This window comes from Acinonyx jubatus, chromosome D3 (genome assembly GCF_027475565.1).
Source record: "Acinonyx jubatus isolate Ajub_Pintada_27869175 chromosome D3, VMU_Ajub_asm_v1.0, whole genome shotgun sequence".
Classification (NCBI taxonomy): Eukaryota; Metazoa; Chordata; class Mammalia; order Carnivora; family Felidae; genus Acinonyx; species Acinonyx jubatus.
The window spans coordinates 19,544,585-19,563,959 of NC_069392.1; the positions used below are offsets into that span (position 1 = coordinate 19,544,585).

The 19,375-nt window shown below is 41.5% G+C and overlaps 1 protein-coding gene across 3 annotated transcripts in view; it reads right to left on the bottom strand.

Annotated features, from left to right (window-relative positions):
• The window catches only part of LOC106979700 (sodium/glucose cotransporter 1-like), a 57,505-nt gene that overhangs the window by 21,185 nt on the left and 16,945 nt on the right, over positions 1 to 19,375 (bottom strand). For all 3 annotated transcript variants that reach the window (XM_053205483.1, XM_015077616.3, XM_053205484.1), the window contains 5 exons: positions 16,301 to 16,405; positions 14,364 to 14,469; positions 13,020 to 13,100; positions 8,279 to 8,499; positions 1,381 to 1,516 (listed from right to left, as the gene is read on the bottom strand). In XM_053205483.1, the coding sequence (XP_053061458.1) occupies positions 1,381 to 1,516; positions 8,279 to 8,499; positions 13,020 to 13,100; positions 14,364 to 14,469; positions 16,301 to 16,405 (649 nt within the window). The remainder of the gene's footprint in view (positions 1 to 1,380; positions 1,517 to 8,278; positions 8,500 to 13,019; positions 13,101 to 14,363; positions 14,470 to 16,300; positions 16,406 to 19,375) is intronic.

Genomic DNA, 19,375 nt, shown 5'->3' on the forward strand with positions numbered 1-19,375 from the left:
GAGAGACCCAGAATCTAGGGCCAAGAGCACTTGGGTTATTGGAAAAGCATATTCTTCCAGGAACATGGACAGGTGCCAAGCTTCCATGATAAGTGGCTTTCTGGCTTTATACACCTGGCATGTGCAAATGGATATGTGAATCTGGCCATTTCTGAGGACTAGGGACAGGTGGTTCCTGGCTCTTCTCACCCCAAGGGCTCTCCACCAGTGCATTCCATCAACTCTGTTCACCCCTTGGTCAGAAGGCTGGAGAGAGTTGGGGTTCTCGAAACCCATTCCAGCTAGAGGGAGAAGCCATTCCCCGCTCTTTTCCCCTCTCCCTAAGTAGTTTCCTCTCTAGAGTCCAAGATATATGTGACTCTTCCCAGTCTTCTTCTTTAGTGAGCAGGGTGGTCTCTGCTGTGGAGTGGGGTAGGGAGGCAGGTCCACAAAGCCCAGGGCATTCTGGAGTCCTAGAGAGCACAGCAGCATATTTCTTAACCAATGAGGAGGCATGAGACCCCCAAATGCCACCTGACAGTCAAAGACCAAATCTGGGAATGCTGAAACAAGGCCTTTCTCTCTGTTAAAACTGGAAGGGAATTAGGGTTAAAAAGAGGCATGCCTCGGGGCAGAATGAAGGATGAATTAGGCTTAGAGATGTCTCCTGCACCTGTTACTTAGCAATAAGAAGTGTTTTACATTCTGTTTGGCCTTGTCAAAGCTCAGCAGCAGAAGATTCCCGTGGAAGCCACCTGCTTTGCCATAGTGGCCACACCTATCAGAGAAAGTGCTCCATGAAGGTTTAATGAATAAACAAACCCGGTACGGCTAGTAAGACAAGGTTGAAATGGGAATAAGACATCCACAGAATTATGATAGCTCATTAAGGGAAACAGAGATGCTTTAATAGCATTTAGTAGAAAGAACGTGGGCCTGAGTCAGACCCACTTTGGGGGTTTACATCAAGCTCCCCCTCTGAGAAGCCCTCCTCAAGGTCTAAGTGAGCAGTGATAGCATCTTTCAGATCCCCAGCACAGCACCTGGCACAAAGGCGTGCATGCCATGATGATGCATCAGTGCAAGGAGAGTAAGTAAGCCTTCCTGCAGATTATGCCTCCAAGCTCTGGCAGAGACTGGGCTCTGGCTGCATGGAGCATTGGTCAGCTCTTCCCTGCCTGAACTCTTCGCACGGAATTTCTCTCTTGCCACCTACATCCATGGTCTCTGCCAGACTTCTGTTCGGCAGCATCCCTAATCCGAACCCCTTAGCTCCCTAGAAAGGAATCTGGGGCATCTCAACACCTCCCAATACTGTGGGAGGCCTGATGACCCTAAATGTCCTCTAGATCTCTAAGAAAACAGAAGATCAGTGTGAACACATCAGAATTAAGAATTTACCCGGGAACAAGATGCGGCTGATCATTCCCGGCATCACTATGCTAAACATGGGCAGCAGCTTCAGGTACCCACAAAGGACGCAGCCGCCTCTCACATGAGACATGTTCTTCCCTGCCAGGCATCGCTGGACAAAAATCTGCCAAGGAAACACAGATGGGTGAGGCGGGGGGTGGGGCTATCAGTGAATCAAGTGTGGGCTACCACGGCACAGACAGGATAACTGTGACCTGCTGCAGCAGCAGGATGTGCCCTCTGGTGGGTTCTTGCTAAGCTGCTCACCCCAATCGTCCAGGCATCTTCAGGGCAGGCAGGGCCAGAGGAGATGCACGTGACCAATAGCATGTTTTGCTCAGTGCACAGTTGCCTGAAGGGACAGGAATGGTGTGCGTGACCTTGGCCTCATTGTTAGCACTGCAAACCAATTACAGAGGCACAGTGCTTATGAACTGTCCCCTGGCAAGGACGAGACTCCCTCCTAGAGGGCACAGACTGTCCCTGCGGGGCAGAAGGAAGAGGGCCCTTGTGACATCAATCAAAGCAAAGGGTCCCCGGCACCAAAGGAATTTTCAGAACTGGGACCAACTTTGTTCATCTAAATTGAAATGAACCAGTATAGATCTTTAAAACGCAAAATCTCCTAGGAGATGTCTCATGACCCATTTCATAGTGCTCCTGCCATAAGAAGCAGTGTGCACTCAGGCCAAACAGAATGCTACAGCTGGCAAGTGGAGAAGCACTTAAGAAAGCACATAAAGACACGGTCCGGTGCATCACAACAATGCAGTATTATGTATGTACTCAAAGTTCGTTTCTGAAAAACATTTAGATAATGTGAAAAATGCTCACAGTGTGATGGTAACTAAAAGGCATACAGGATCCAACAGCAGGCTGTACACCGTGGCTCTGTACCGAGAAAAAAAGTGCACAGGAATAAAGTGACATGGTTAGAGTGGTTAATCCTGGCATGGGAAAATTAGCAGGCAGGATGGTCATCTTCTTTTTATGTTTTGTTTATTGTCCAAATGCATGATTTTAATAATAGGAGGAAGAGCCCCAAAATGGTCCTCCTCATGCAACAGGTACTGTTTCTCAGGAGGTCCAATGGTATCCTGTTGCTGGCCTCTCAGTGAACGCAGGCTTCCACTTGAGCGGGTGTGGGTGGGCAGCCAGGCTGCATTTCCTGGTCTTTACTTAGCCCAGTGCACAGAAGAGCCAGTCTCTCAAGAGAGGGGATGAAGGAGGAGGGCAAGGACAGAAAGTTGGCTCTCATTCTGAGGCAAGGGTGATTAGAAAGGCAGTACATCATCCACGTAGGAAGTCCTAAGCACTTTTGTACATTATCATATATTACAAAGTGGGGCAAGGAGAGGACTATTGTTTAAAAATGGTGGTGGCCCAAAGTTAACAATTTTCCTTCCCTCAGATTGTTTGCTTCTCTTTTAATCAAACATTTTTCTTAAGTCACTTTCTTTACTAGTTAGAAGTTATGTATTCTACTTCTGTGTATTTAATAATGACCCGTAAAATTTTCACATAGATGCAACTTCAAGTCTACAAATACAAGTCTTCAAATCAACATCCCCACCCTTCTGAACAATTTAGAGTCCACAGACAGATTTAACTCCAAACTGTGGTCCAATATTTTAGTTTTGTTCTATTTTTCACTTCCTGTACTTGTAATTATTATTTTTCAGCCCATTTGCTCAGGACCTGTCACTATCTTTGCTATTTTTCTTGCTCATGAGTATTTCTTTTCTTTTCTTTTCTTTTTTTTTTTTTTAACGTACATCCTTCAGTCCTTCTTTAGGGAAGGTTATGTCTTAATTTTGCCCTTGGTCATGAATAATACCTTAGCTGGGCATGTACTTTAGAGGTGACAGTTTCCTCAATGCCTTTGAAAATTTTACTCCTCTGCCATGGGTTATATGGTTGCAGCTGAGAAGCCTGTTGTTGGTATAATTGTCTTCTTTCATCAGTAATCTTTCCTCTTAGGTACCTTTCAAAATCTCCTTGTCTTCGATGTTCTGAACTTTCATTACGGTTTCATTCCATTTCTTTGTGTGGATTTGTAAATTATTTCTGCTTGAGATTCACTGTGACTCTGGAATCCAATGCTTCCTGCTCTTTTAGCAATGGCAAAACTTCTCAGCCACTTTCTCTTAAATATTGCTTCTCTCTCCTTTTCTTCTGGAGCTCCAATGAGATATATCTTAATCCTGATTCTCTCTTCCATGTCACTTTGTTTCCCTTTCATACTTTCCAGCTTTGTGCTTTCCATTTCTTCAGTTATCTCTTTCAGATGACTATTTTTTCCCCTTCAGCTATGCTTAATCTGCTAGTTTTTTAATGTTTATTTATTTAAGTAACCTCTACACCTAATGTGATCTACGACTCTGAGATCAAGAGTTGCATGCTCCTCCCATTGAGCCAGCCAGGTGCTCCTTTAATCTGCTATTTTAACAGCTACTGAGTTTCACATTTCAGTAAGCCTATTTTTCATATCTAGAAGTTTGATTATTCAAATCTGACTGATCATTTTGGTAGAATGGTGTTAATGTTTTTAGTTCCATTTTTATTTCTTTAAACTTTTTTTTTTGTATTTGGTATCGTATACCTCAATGTTCTGAAGTTTGGGGGTGCTAATTCTGCTGTTTCTGGCTCAAGGTGGTTTGATTCTTCCGTGTCTTCTAATTTCAGCTTAGGGGCTCATGTTGGGCAGGCATTCATTTGTGGGAATCCTGCAAGACCTCGGCTGAGGGTGCATCTCTCCAGGGAAAATCTGCCATTACTCCTGCCGGGTCAATGTGTAACAAATTTTGGATGAGTTTATGTTCATTTCTTCCCATGGGGTTTCCCTGACAATTCAGGGAATTAAATTAAATTAAAAATTTAAATTAAACACCTAAATGTATAGGAAGGCTAGTCTTCCCTTGTGAGTTCTCAGGGGAGAATTTTTCTTCCTCCTGGGGCCCAGGTTGATTTTGTTTGTTTGTTTGTTTGTTTTCAGCTATTTCTCCTTGCTGGTGGGCAGATATTTTCCCAGTCCACCTTTTCACTGAGGTAACAGCCTTCACTCTTCACCACTCATGAACTCAAGGCCTTTCTCCTGTTCTCACCTGGCCAGTTAAACCTAAGCCTCGGAAATCCTGGCTTGGCAAATGCTCTCAGGGCACCATAGGTGCTAGTGTCAGCTTAACTCTCTCTCTCTCTCTTTTAAATGTTTATTTACTTATTTTTGAGAGATAGAAAGAGATAGAGAATATGAGCAAGGGAGGGGTAGAGAGGAGAGAGAGAATTCCAAGCAGGATCCATCCTGTCAGTGCAGAGCCCAACGTGGGGCTCAAACTCACCAACCGTGAGATCATGACCTGAGGTGAAACCAAGAGTCAGATGCTTAACCAACTGAGCCACCCAGGTGCCCCTCAGCGTAACTCTCTTGAGTTCACTACTCTCTTGGGTTTTTTGGCCTCTGGAGATTTTCTTCCTTTCTTATGAGCTTTGCTATGACTACAAACAGATGCTTGTTACATTTTACCCAGTAGAACTAGAAAATTTTGTTATGGGAGGTAGTTCAGGAAATCTAGTTTACCCATTGTCAGAAGTGAAAGGTCAGGGGCAACTTTTAAATTTGCAGAAGAAACTGAAAAGAAAAATACAGAAAGATCAATAAACATGTGATAAATAGATCGGCAAAAATACAAATAAAAAAAAATCCTCAGAGCTATATTAGAGAGAATACCCATGTATTGTGCTCTGGATCTCATTTCTTGTCTTTCCACTCACTACATTTTAAAGACCCTTTAGTGTTGCTACATGTCATCTAGTCCATTGCTCTCATGACTGTATGGTATTCCACAGTCTTTCTACCCCCCTGCCATTTTATCTACCCACTTAGGAGTAACCAGCACAATCAACACTGTGATCAACATTGCATATTATAGTCCCTCATGAACTTGCATGAGGATTTTTTAGGTAGCTTCTGAGGAACACCACTGCTAGCTCAGAGTACGATATACTTACTTTTATAAAATACTGCTGGATTGCCCTCCAGAACAGATCACACCAGTCTATACTTCCACCAGAAGTGCACGAGTTTTTTTTGTTTTTGTTTTTTTTTTTTTTGAGAGAGACAGAGATAGTTTAAGTGGGGGAAGGGCAGAGAGAGAGAGGGAGACAGAGAATCCCAAGCAGGCTCCACACAGTCAACACAGAGCCCAACTTGGGGCCTGAATTCATGAAACCACGAGATTATGACCTGAGCTGAAACCAAGAGCTGGGTGCTTAACTGGCTGAGCCACCCAGGAGCCCTTGTGTGAGGGCTGACCTGGACATTATCAATCTTTCTAATTTTGCCAGTCTCCTTGTGGTTTTAAGCTGTACTTATGTGATAACTCTGGGTTATATGCTTGTTAGCATTAATGCTTGTTTGAATTTCCTTTTTTATAAATGGCCTGTCATTATCTTTTGCCCACATTTCTATTGGAGCTCCTTTTTCTTATGGATTTGCTATTGTTTCTTATTCATGATAAATCCAATAATCTTCTCTAATCTGTCATCTGTTGACTTTATCTATGATACTCTTTGTTAAAAAGTACTTATTATGTATGGGCCCCTGGGTGGCTCAGTCGGTTAAGTATCTACCTCTTGGTTTTGGCCCAGGTCATGATCTCAAAGTTCGTGGGCTTGAGCCCTGTGTTGGGCTCTATGCTGACCAGATTCTCTCTTTCTCCTTTGGGATTCTCCCTCCCTCCCTCTCTCTCTGCCCCTCCCCTGCTCATATGCTCACCAATACTCTTTCTCTCTTTCAAAAATAAACTTAAAGAAGTAAAAAATAAAAAGTACTTATATGTAATGTAATCAAACCAGTATGATTTGTACTCCCTGATATGTCTTAAAAATATTCTGTTACCCTTCCTTAGATGCATAGTTTCACTTCCCACATTTAAGTCTTTAACCCACCTGAAGTCTACCTTTGTACTAAGTGCTGGCTGGGGGTGAAGTTTTGTTACTCCAGATAGTCCATTGGTTTTCTAACAACTACGTTTTCTAACAAAGAGTATGTATCTCCCCCATTTCTTTCTTTTCTTTCTTTCTTTCTTTCTTTCTTTCTTTCTTTCTTTCTTTCTTTCTTTCTTTCTTTCTTTCTTTTTTCTTTTCTTTTCTTTCTTTCTTCCTTTCTCTTTCTTTTTTCTTTCTTTCTTTCTATTCATTTAGTTAGTTAGTTAGTTAGTTTTATTTTAAGTTAGGCTCCAAGCCCAACCTGGGGCTTGAATTCATGACCCTGAGATCAAGAGTCTGTATGCTCTACTGACTGAGCCAGACAGGTGCCCCACACCCCTGTTGATTTCTGAAGCCTCCTTAGATACATATTAAATTCCTATAAGTACATAAATCTGCCTGACCTCTTTATTCTGTTCCATTAGTCTGTGTGTCTATTCTTGGATATTTCAAACTATTTTTATTATTGCTACCTTGTAGATGTTTAAATATCTGGTTTGGCAAGTTCTCTCCCTTTGTTGTTCAGTTTCAAACTTGGGTTAGGGATTTATAGCATTTTCTTCTTCCACAAAATGTTTAAACCTTTTTTTTATTGTGATATAAATATGAAAGTATTTTTTTATTGTGATATAAATATGAAAGTACACGGTAGCACATTAACAGCATACAGTCTAACACCCATCCAAATCGAGATGGAACATTGCAGGTACCCCAGAAGCCTCCCTGTGGCTCTTTTTTTTGTTTTTTGTTTTGTTTTGTTTTTTTGCAAAAATTAAGGTGAAAATCACATAATATATAGTTAACCATTTTAAAGCGAACAATTCAGTAGCATTTAGTGCATTCCCAATCTTATGCAATTACCACCTCTCTCTACTTTCAAAACTTTTTCATCACCCCAGAAGAACAAACACATCCATTAAACTGTCCCCCTCCATTCCTTCTCTCCCAGCCCCTGGCAAGCACTAATTGGATTTCCATCTCTATGGATTTGCCTACTCCCGACATTTCATATAAAAGGAATCATACATTAGGTGATCTTTGTGTCTGGCTTCTTCCACTTAGTATAATGTTTCCGAGATCCATCTAGGTTGTAGTATGTGTTCCTACTTCATTCCTTTATATGGCTGAATAATATTCCAATGAATGGATACACATTCTGTTTTATTAATTCATTGGTGGGTGAACATTTAGATTGTTTCCACCTTGTGGTAATTGTGAATAATGCTGCTACATGGGACTTTTTTTCATCTCAACCCCTTCCCTTGCTCCAGATATGACTGCTTTCATGACTACTTTATTTCTTCCTTGCTTTTCTTTATATATATGCCAATTACTATGTATTCCTAAATGACACAAGTTAGCACTGCCTGTGTTAAACTTTATAAAAATGTAATCATGCAGTGCCTAGCCTTCTGTGTCTAAAATCAAGCTGTGAAGATTCATCCATGTTATTGTGTATAGCTGTACTTTCTTTTCATTTCTCTATTGCCTTTGCACCATGTGAATATTTCACAGCTTACTTAATGAGCTACCATTGATGGTGAGCCATATAATTTTCAGAATAAATTTGAGTCCTTAAAAAAATCCAACTGAAATAGTGATTGGTTACATTTAATTTACAGACTCAGTTGGGGAAAACTGACATGTTTTTCATGTGATAATGATGGGAAGAAGGAAACAATGAAAATAGATGATGGGTTATAATGGGACTGTGAGTGAAATTCCTTTTAAACAGAATTTCTGATGAAGTTCTTTAGGCAATAAGTAAAGACTGGAAGGGAAACCTGATCACTGAGTGCAGTCAGGCCCGCTGTTGCCTATAGAGACTGGTAAAGCCTAGAATGCACTGAGACCGACCAGCCTCCAATGTAGTCACTTCACCTGCACCACGTCTAATTACCTGATCAGCGCACCAGTAGTATAAGGAGAGGGTGGAGACGCCAAAGACAATTCCAGGCCATGGGAGGTCTCCACTGACGGGATCTCGGAAGATATGGAAAAAATCCAGGCGAGGAATAAAACACTCTGGCTTGGCAGTCCAATTTCCTTCATGGATTGGGTCTGGCTTACTATGTGGGTATTTATTCAGTAGCTCCTGGTATCCTCCCACTTCCTGAAAGGCTTAAAACACGATAAAATTTATCAGTATCTTACACCACACAATAACATATGTTTGAAGACCCAAGATTACAAAGTGAGACCCAGTTTCATTGACTGTACCTAGTATAAAAAGCACAATGGACTGAAAAATAGTCAAAACTGTATGTGCCTAAAAAAAGACATCTCTTCCAAAGAGAAATGGGAGTACAGTGGACATTGGTGGTTGTGTGCACCCCCCCCCCCCCACTCCAGCTTCTGGTAGCAGAACCCCTCCTTCCAGTTGCATTCCATCCAGTGTTGCTTAGGTGGGCCTCATCAAACTGTCCACCATTCCAATATGGCATGTGCCCCAGGCCTGGCCAATGCTCTGTCCCATGGGAAACAGCTGATGTGTCAGGAATAGATATGAGACCCAAACTGGGCTAATCAGAATCTGTCCCAGGAGACTTCTGCTTAAGGAACCAAAAAAGCCTGCTTCCTTTCTTTGGGGTTCTGAGCTAGTCTGGCAGTTTGAAGCTCTCTTGTTTACCTGGTTCATTCAGAACCCTGGATCTAGGCATCACTGAAGGTACTGTGCCTCTGGAATTTTTACTTACGTGAGCCAAGAAGGTATTTACTTGCTTATGCTAGTTTTGAACTAAAGTTCTATCACAAGCTTTCTAAAGAATCTTGGCTAGAATAGAAATTAATATTCACTTTCCTGCAATGCCAACAAAATGTTTATAAAATGTCATATTTGAAATTTTCCTCAGTCATAGCATTCATCTGTCAATATCCTAAGTGGTATACAATCTTAACATTAAAAAAAAAATGTTTTTAAAAGGCACAAAACACCCATAGTTCCACTTAACTAAAAAATTCCTTTTATTTTGGCATATTAAAACATGTTCCTTTGATACAGATTTGATTATTGAAGTGTGTTCAGAATCATTTAGAGTTGAAAGTAGTCAATAAAAGAATACTGAGTGACTATAAAATGAATAAGACACCTCATGGCACTTCTATAAATTAATCCCATATGGATTAAAAGAAAGCAAAATACTAAACTACAAAGTTATTAGAAAAAAACAGAATATCTTCATGAACTACAGAAGTAGAGAGTTGAGTTAGTCTACCTTCTTAGACAAGTCACAAAAAGGAAGAGGAAAGTTGGTAAATTTGACCTCAAAATTTAAAATTTATATGACTGAAATCAAGTTAAAAAGCTGTCAGGCCAAAAGAAGAAATTTGTGTCATGTATAAAGAACTCTTATACAACAATAGCCAAGGGAAACTACTCAGAAGAAATATAGTAGAGAATATGAGTGGGTAATTTACAAAAGAGGAACTCCAAATGGCCACTAAGTATATAAAATGATGCTTAACTTCACCAGTCTCTAGAAACTTCCAGTTAAAACAAGAATGAGATACTTTTTTTTTTCCTTCCCCTATTTGGCAAATTTTTAAAAAGGCTTAAAACATCAATTATTGGCTGTAAGGGTAGGGAACACATATTCTGACATATATTGCTGAGAATATAAGTTAATACAGCCACTTTGGAGGATAATTTAGGGTATGTCTCAACAAAGCTGGGTTTATTCCAGGAATTCAAGATTGAGTTAACACTGAAAAATAATTCAATATAATTCACCATGTTAACAGAATAAGGGAGAAACATAATATAATCATCTCAGTAAATGTGGAAGAAACACTTGCTACAATTCAAAACCTGTTCATGATAGGGGTACCTGGGTGGCTCAGTCGGTTAGGCATCCAACTCTTGATTTCAACTCAGGTCATGGCCTCACAGTTCATGAGTATGAGCCTCATGTCGGGCTCTGTGCCGACAGCACAGAGCCTGCTTGCAATTCTCTCTCTCTCCCTCTCCCTCTGCCCTTCCCCCACTGGTGTGCTCTTGCTCTTGCTCTCCCTCCCTCTCTCTCAAAATAAATAACTTAAAAAAAAAACACACGTTCATGATAATTGTAGCCAACTAGGACTAGAAGGGAACTTGTTAGCCTGGCAAAGAGTATTTACCAAAAATTGACAGCAAATGATTTATTTAATGGTGAAATATCCAAAGATTTCTCTCTAAATTGGCAAAGAGACAAGGATGTCTGTTGTCTCTACTTCTATTCAACACTGTACTCATGACCCTGGCCAGTGCAATAGGCAAGAAAAGGAAACAAAAGGTATAAAGTTTGGAAAGCAAGGGAAAAAAAGATAACTTCTTGACCTGGGTACTTGTTACCAGGCTGTGTTCACTTTGTGATATCTCATCTAGCTACATACTTTGACTTGTGCACTTTTCAATAAAGTTTACTACAAATACAAAAACAAAAAGATTTAATAGATCTCCATTCACGGACATAGAAGTTTGCCCAAGATATAGAACCAGTGGTGGAATAACAGACTGCAAAATTTTGTTTTGATTCTGTTAAAATATGTCTCTCATAGATTAAAAAAAGATTGTATACATGAAGAATATATCTGGAAGGATATATACAAAACTAATAATACTAGTTGTCTCTGGAGAGTTGAATTGAGAAACTGAGAGCAATGAATATTTCACTGTGTACCTTTTTGTTTTGTTTACCTTGTGTGTGTACTACCTAAAAATTAAAAACAAAAAATTGCAACTGGATGTGTATGGGGTCTCATGGCGACTAGTTTGGACGATACTCATTTGGATGTATAAGATCTTATATATTTTTAAAAGAAAACAATTATCCCATTAGTTTAAAATAGTTTACCTACCAACATGAATGCCCTAATTATAAAAAAATCCCATTACATTTCTCAGAAAAAGTCTTAGTCTGTTTGGGCAGTTATAAGAAAATACCACAGGTTGGGTGACTTACAAACTGCAAATATTTACTTCCCATGGCTCTGGAGGCTAGGAAGTCTGAGGTCAAGTGCTGGATGATTGGGTGTCTCGTGAGGATCCCCTTCCTGGCTCATACATGGCTATCTTCTCAATGTGTCCTCAAATGGTGGAAAAAGTGAGGGGGCTCTCTGGGGTCTCTTTTATAAGGATACTAATGCCATTCATGAGTGCTCTGCTCTTATGACCTAATCAGTTCCCAATGGCTTCGCCTTGGGGGTTAGGATTTCAACATATGAATTTTGGGAGGGAGACGAATATTCAGTCTATAAGAGTAAAGAATATATAATTACTTAGAGATGTAATTGCTAACATTAAATGGAATATTCCACCTGCTCCTAAAGTTTAGTCAGATGTCATTTTCAACTATTGGGGTGAGGGTGGCGGATTTAAAAACTGTTGATGTTTAACACTAGTACGCAATTAAAAACAATGGCTTAGTGTGTTCTATAGTTTAGGGTTTTGTCATTCAAATTTGTCAGTGCTTCCCAATTCATTAAAAAAATTCCTTAGATTATGCCTGATGTGTATTTTGTGTTCCAGCAATATAGCTCTGAGTACACCTCATGGCACACTAATGCTTACTGAATGTTAAGAGTGAGGACTATGTGACTCTGTTTGATTCTATCATTTCTCATTCAATGGGGCTCAACAACATGCTTTACGGAACCACAGTCCTTCAACTGTATTCACGTACCATTTCAATAATTTTTCAATACCTGAGACAAGAGTTTTTCCTTCCAGATTTATGTAAGACCAATCTCTGACCCATGGAGCAGTGGGTAACACCAACCTCACTGAGGTCATTATCTTAGCTAGTGGGAGAAAACTATCATTTTAAGGTTAAATGTACTTGCCATTACAGGTATTATAATATCTTAGTTCACATAGTGGAATTTGGTGTTTAGAGACTCAGCTATGAGTTCTGCTCTTAGTGTGTCTCATGAGCAAGTTACTTAACTGAATAACTCAGTTTCCTCATCTGTAAAATAGGGATAACAATAGTAGTTATGCATCACAGTGATGTGAAGATTAATATGGATAAATGCCAATGTGGTACCTGATACTCGGTTTCTGTTAGCTATTGTTTTCATTCTTACCACTTAATAAGCACCTACCATGTGCCTCAGACTGCACACTGTGTGCAGGATACAATGGTTTTGGTTCTTAAGAAGTTCTGGAGCTGAGGGGTATGATTTATTTATATGACACAATCAATGAACAATCAAGGTATGTATCACAAAAATATCAAGGTGTGTGTAGTAGTGATTTGAGTCCACAGAAGAAAAGACATGTAGATGGAATAATAACAGAATCACATTTTTGGAGGTGGGTCTTCTGTTGACCTTGATGGGTAGATTTAACTGTGTGGATGAAAAGGAGAGGGGCTTATAACTGCAGAGGAAGAGCATGGGCTGAGGCACAGAGGTGGGGATGAGTGTGGTGGGCCAGTCGATCACTGTCCCAAAGCACTACAGTTTGTCATTACCACTTCTATGTCTTCTGAAGTGAGCAAAGGTTTACTCCTCAACTTTTTGTGTGACCTGAGATAATGCTCTAAGGGATCTGAGGGCCTCAGTCTCCTCATCTGTAAAAGATGAAAGTGCTGAAATGGCCCAGACAGCAATCAGACTGGAAGATTCCAGCCATGGTGCCCAGTATTCCAAGATTGACTTACCAAAGACCATTAACAAGATTGATCCCAGAACCATAACAGCAGCATGTAAGGTATCAGTAAAGACTACAGCTGCAAAACCACCTGAATAGGTAGGAGAAAGAGAAACAAAAGCAACATTTGAGACTCTCTGCTGAAAGTCACTTCTGTATCCCTATTCTACATGCTTGTCTCCTTCCAGATCTCTCCATTCACACCTTTGTACCTTTAAGTCAGTAGGTCTTACAATAACATGCTTAGTCTTGGTACATCTTGTGTTCTCTCTTTAACATCCCTCATGATCTTTTGTTGGATTCTTATCTTGCCCTTCTATGTCCCAATTTCCCTTTACTTCCCATTTTTTGGATGAATGAAAAGCTGGTAGTTTTCCTAAGCAAAAAAGTACATCTTTAATCACAAAATCTCAGTTTGGAAGCAACAGTTAGCAGCATCTCTGGTCTCAACATGCTAGATGCCAGCAGCACCACCCCCCCCTCCCTGGTTGGGACAACCCAAAATGTATCCAGACATTACCAAATGTCACCTAGGAAGGAACCCCCAACTCCCACTCCCTTGTGCATTGAGAGCCATTAATTGAGTGCATTCCATACCCTACCCTGATCCTCCTCACTCAGACAGTGGTAAACTGCCAGGGACACTCACCAGCATCCAAGATTTGCACTGTGGCTGGAAAAAACAAGTGATGAGGGCCCCCGCTCTCAAAACTTAGGCAGAGACTCTGGGACAGAATTGCCTACATAAAAGATGCTATCTGATGGCCTGACCAGGTTACCAGGTGACCAGGATGACTGAAGCTGCTGCCTCCCCCTAATTCCTTTTCTGTTTCTACTCTTTTACTTAGCAGCCTGCAGTGTCAGATGATGGCCCGCTCCAAACATGATCACTGCCATCCTTGCCAATGCCCTTAGAAAGCCCCCACTGGCCTGATCTGATTTCTAGAGGTAGTATGTCACTTAGGCACCCTGCCTCCATTATTTTCACTGTTCCACCCCCTCAGGCCTAGCAGTATGATCTACAGACTTAGGGAAAATGCAAAAGCTGAGACCCTCTGCCTCCTTGTCTACTAGCACTCCACTATAAGTAGTAGAGCTTTGGGGCGCCCGGGGTGGCTCAGTCGGTTAAGCATCTGACTTTGGGTCAGGTCATGATCTCATAGCTCGTGGGTTCAAGCCCCGCGTCAGGCTCCGGGCTGACCGCTCAGAGCCTGGAGTCTGCTTCGAATTCCGTGTCTCCCTCTCTCTCTGCAATTCCCCCACTCACACTCTCTCTCTCTCAAAAATAAACATTAAAAAAAAAAGTAGAGCTTTTGTGTCAGTATAAATACCTGTGTGGTTACAGTAACCTCACCTGTGATGGTATAAATGCCCATAATTGTCAGTAAGATTATGGTGGCCAGGTAGACGTCTAACCCCAAAACCAGTCTCATGAACATGGCACCAGTACAGATCTCCACCTGAAATGAGTACAAAGGAAACAGGCTGCATTTTCATTTCCAGCTCAATCAACAGCAGTATCATAAAGACCCCAGAAGCCATCTGCAGGAAGTGGTCTATGGTTAGCACATTCACTCCGTCACTAATGGACATGGGGTGAGGGCTACCCAAGTTCTGTTGGGAAAAAAGGCTTATGCCATGAGTTCAACCAAGGTCAGCACTTTTAGGGCTTGGGTCAATCCAATGAATTCAGTTCATACAAAACTTGGCCTATTCCTCTCTAGACCCTTAGAACAGGGAACATGCTCAGAGAGTGAGCTGTTCTTATAGTTCTGCCATTGGAAGAGGCAAAGGGGACAGCTCAACAGGGGCTGGTAAGTTTTTTCTCTAAAAGACCATATAATAAATACTGTAGGCTTTGCAGGCCACATACTGCCACTGCTTTCCACAACCATTTAAAACTATAAAAAGCCATTCTCAGCTCAAGGACTGTACAAAGCAGAACATTAGGTTGATTGGCCTGCAGGCTGGATTTGTTGATCCCTGGTTTGGCTGGCACTGATTTTAAAGCATCTGCATATCATTTAACTGGCTAATCTCTTGCCTAGTTATTCTGGTCTCCAAAGTAGGGATGCAATGGGCAGAGATCCTCCCTTTATTCATCTATCCATTTATTCACCAAATGTTTACTGTGCACCAGCATAGCAGATACTCGACAGGGTTCAGAAGACACAGGGCTACTAAAACTCAGTTGCTGCCCCCAAGAAGCTTATATTTAGTGACAGGAACTAAATAGGCAATTTCTATGTCGTGTGATAGGTGATACTCACATTGTATGTCTGTATGCATGCGTGCATGTATTTATTTATTTATAGTTTTTATTATAGAGACAGTATGAGTGGGGGAATGGGGCAGAGGAAGAGAAAGGATCTTAAGCAGGCTCCACCCTCAGTATACAGCTCGATCACATGACCCTGGGATCATGACCTGAGCCAAAATTAAGAGCTCAACCAACTGAGCCACCCAGACGCCCCTCATTCAGTCAGTTAAACACACACACACACACATTTATCAAGTGCCTTAGGTGCCAATAATTTTCTCAGCACAGTGGGTAATGCAGTGAACAAGCCAGGCAAGGCTCTTGCCTCAACAAGCTTGCACTGAAGTGGAGAAGGCAGATAATCAGAAAGGTAACAGATAAATTATTCTCACATGGTAACAAGTATTACAAAAAACCCCACCAAAACATAACAATGAAATAGAGATTGACTAGGTACACCCATGGAAGGCCTCTTCAAGGAGGTGATATTTGAAATTTTTTTTTGAGGGGGGGTACATTCTAGACACAGTGTGAAACAAATGTCAGGGGCTTTCAGTGGGAATAAGATTGGCAGGTTTGAGAAACATAAGGCAGGCAGTGGGGCCAGAGCCTGGTGAGAACAGGGGAGGAGACCAGGAGACAAGGCTGGAGAGGCAGGGACTAGAACAGAACATCCTCACAGATCATAACAAGGGGCTTAGGTTTTCTTGAAAGGGTGGTGGAAATTCCTGGATTGTTTTAAGCAGAGGAGTGACATCACTTAATGACATGACATAGATTAAGGCCAAGGTTCTCTAGAAACGCAGAGGGACCTGTAACTGAGGCTTGGAAGACAAATAAGATGCCCCGCCTTTATTTTTTGCAAAGTATTATTAAGCTATTTTTTTTTCTCTGCTCTAGCTTAGACAGAAGAAAACGTAAGTAACTTATGGGGCCACAGAGTGAACTGCTGACACCAATCTAGCACCATCCTACCTACTGAATTTTTGTTGTTTTGTTTTGTTTCTTGGGCTGGCTTTTATACAACTCACCGAGATCTTATTGAAGATATAGAGGAATAAGTACAGAATAGCAAGGAGGAACTGGATCCGGAAGCCACCAAACCTCTTCCTCAAATATTCTGGCATTGTCATCACCTGTACAAGCAATAAGAGAAGTCACCACCAGACAGAGTGCCAGAAGAGGCAGACCCACAGGGACATGCCTTGATCACAATGTGCTGGTCATCATAGAGACACAGCTGATGGTGGGGGGGGGGGGCAGGGATAGAAGTTGCAGCAGGGTCACCCACTCTGGCTTTGGATTCCATGCCACCTGTTAAGATGGGGGAAATAAGAAAGGAGAAGCAATAGTATTGTCTTCAAGAAGCAATCTCCTGAAAGTAGAAGGAAATCTAGCCATTTGAAGATGTCTCATGATGACAAATCACTTTCATGAAATAATCCTAGAGGAAATTCAAATACCTTATCACACACTATAAATATAACAAGTACTCAGGAGAGACAGAATTTGGGGCGACTGGGTGCTCAGTCGGTTAAGCAACCAACTTCGGCTCATGTCATGATCTCACAGTTTGTGAGTTCGAGCCCCACGTCGGCTCTGTGCTGACAGCTCAGAGCCTGGAGCCTGCTTCGGATACTGTGTCTCCTTCTCTCTGTGTTCTTTCCCTGCTCATGCTCTGTCTCTCTCTCTCTACTTCAAAAAGAAATAAAAACATTTAAAAAAAATTTTAAGGAGAGACAGAATTTGACTCAACAGCTCTCCAACCTGGTCATCTGTGCCCATGCTCTCATGTGTGTGCTGTTTGCCCCAAACAATCCTGTTCATTTCGATTTCCATGGTCTCAGGCTGAGTGCACCCCACGACAGGGATGCACGCAGGTACAAGATGTCTCTTTGTTCATTAGATGCTTGGACCCAAGTGCAGTGCCAGGCTCACAGTAGGTGAATAAATGTTTGTTAAATGTATACTGTTCCACTTCTATCCCGAGTATCCTCATATGGGCTGCTGTCACTGAGTGTAACAGAATGGCTTAAGCAACAGAAATATTATTATCTCTCAGTTCTGAAGGCTAGAAGTTCAAGGTGTCAGCAGGCTTGGTTCCTTCTAGGGGCCGTGAGGAAAGGATCTGTCGAGGCTCTCTCCTTGGCTTGTTGATGGCTGTCATCTCCCTGTGTATTCCTATTCTCTTTCCTTTGTACATGTCTGTGTCCAAATTTCCCCTTCTTATAAAGTCATACTGGATTAGGGCCCACCCTAATCATTTCATTTTAATTACTTTGAAGATCTTATCCCAAAATGCAGTCATAATCTGAGGTAATTTCCTTGGGATTATGGCTTCACCATTGCAGATGCTAGACAACATGGCAAATAAGCCTTTCACATTTTTAATGCCGCTCTACAAATATTTACAAATTTTAACAGTTTTATAAGGCATAATTTATGCACATAAAACTCTCCCATTTTAAGTGTAAAGTTTGATGAGTTTGGGAAAATGTACACAATTATACAATCACTACCATATTAAAATATGAATCATTCTCTTCTTAAGATGGATTTTATTTATCTATTTATTTATTATGGGGGGGGGAGGGGCAGAGAGACAGAATCCCAAGCAGGTTCCATGCTCAGTGTGGAGCCTGACACGATGCTCGATCCCACCACTATAAGATCATGACCTGAGCTGAAATCAAGAGTTGGATGATTAACTGACTGCTCCACCCAGGTGCCTCACAAAATATTAATCATTCATAATGCCCTCCATAAACCCCCTAGGGTTTGCAGTTAAGGCCTTCAACCCACCCTTGGTCCTAGCTGTCCCCACGGATTTGCTTTTCTAGAATTTTAAATAAATAGAATCATATACTATGTACTTTTTAATGTCCTGCTTCTTTCACTGGCCTGATGTTCTCGGTTGAGATTCAACCACATTGTTGCATGATCCCTCTTTCATGCTGAGTAGTATACCACATCACATGTTGTTTTTCTACTCTCTTACTGTAATTTAGATTATTTCTAGATTTGGCTATTAGGAACACAATTGCTATGAAGCTTCATGTACAAATTTGTGTGTATACACGTTTTCATCTCTCTGGGGTTGGCAAAGATCTATGTCCAGGGAAATACTACTGACTGGGTGGTCAGGTTTAATTTGTGAACAAACTGCCAAAGTGTCATGGCCATGTGATTCTGTATTCCCTCAAGAAATGTATGAATCCCATTTGCCTCACACCCTCTCCAGCTCTTCTCCTCTTAGTCATTCTGGAACAGTGGTATCTTAAGTAGCATTTTCCTACTATAAAAAAAAATATATCTTTCCTTCCTATAAAAAAATATATCTTTCAAAGAGTTAAAGGTTATGGGGCACCTGGGTGGCTCAGTTAGTTAAGCATCCAACTCTTTTTTTTTTTTTTTAATGTTTATTTCTGAGACAGAGCATGAGTGGGGGAGGGGCTGAGAGAGAGGCAGACACAGAATCCGAAGCAGGTTCCAGGCTCCAAGCTGTCAGCACAGAGCCTGACGTTGGGACCCACAAACCGTGAGATCATGACCTGAGCTGAAGTCGGTCGCTCAACCGACTGAGCCACCCAGGGGCCCCAACATCCAACTCCTGATCTTGGCTCAGGTCATGATCTTGCAGTTTGTGAGACTGAGCCCCATGTCGGGCTGCAAGTTGACAGCGCATAAACTGCTTGGGACTCTCTCTCTCCCTCTGCCTCTTCCCTGCTCAGGTGCACTCTCTCCCTCTCTCAAAATAAATAAATAAACTTAAAAAAAAATAAATTTTAGGGGTGCCTGGGTGGCTCAGTTGGTTAAGTGTCCAGCTCTTGACTTTGGCTCATGTTATGATCTCATGGTTTGTGAGTTTGAGTCCCACATCAGGCTCTGTGCTGGAAACAGAGCCTGCTTGGGATTCTCTCTTCCCCTCCCCCCCGACTTGTGCTCTGTTTCTCTCTCTCTCAAAATAAAAAATTTTTAAATGTTTATTTATTTTGAGACAGAGAGAGAGAGAGAGAGAGAGAGAGACTGAGTGCGAGTGGGGGGGGGGGCAGAGAGAGGGAGACACAGAATCTGAACCAGGCTCCAGGCTCTGATCTGTCAGCACA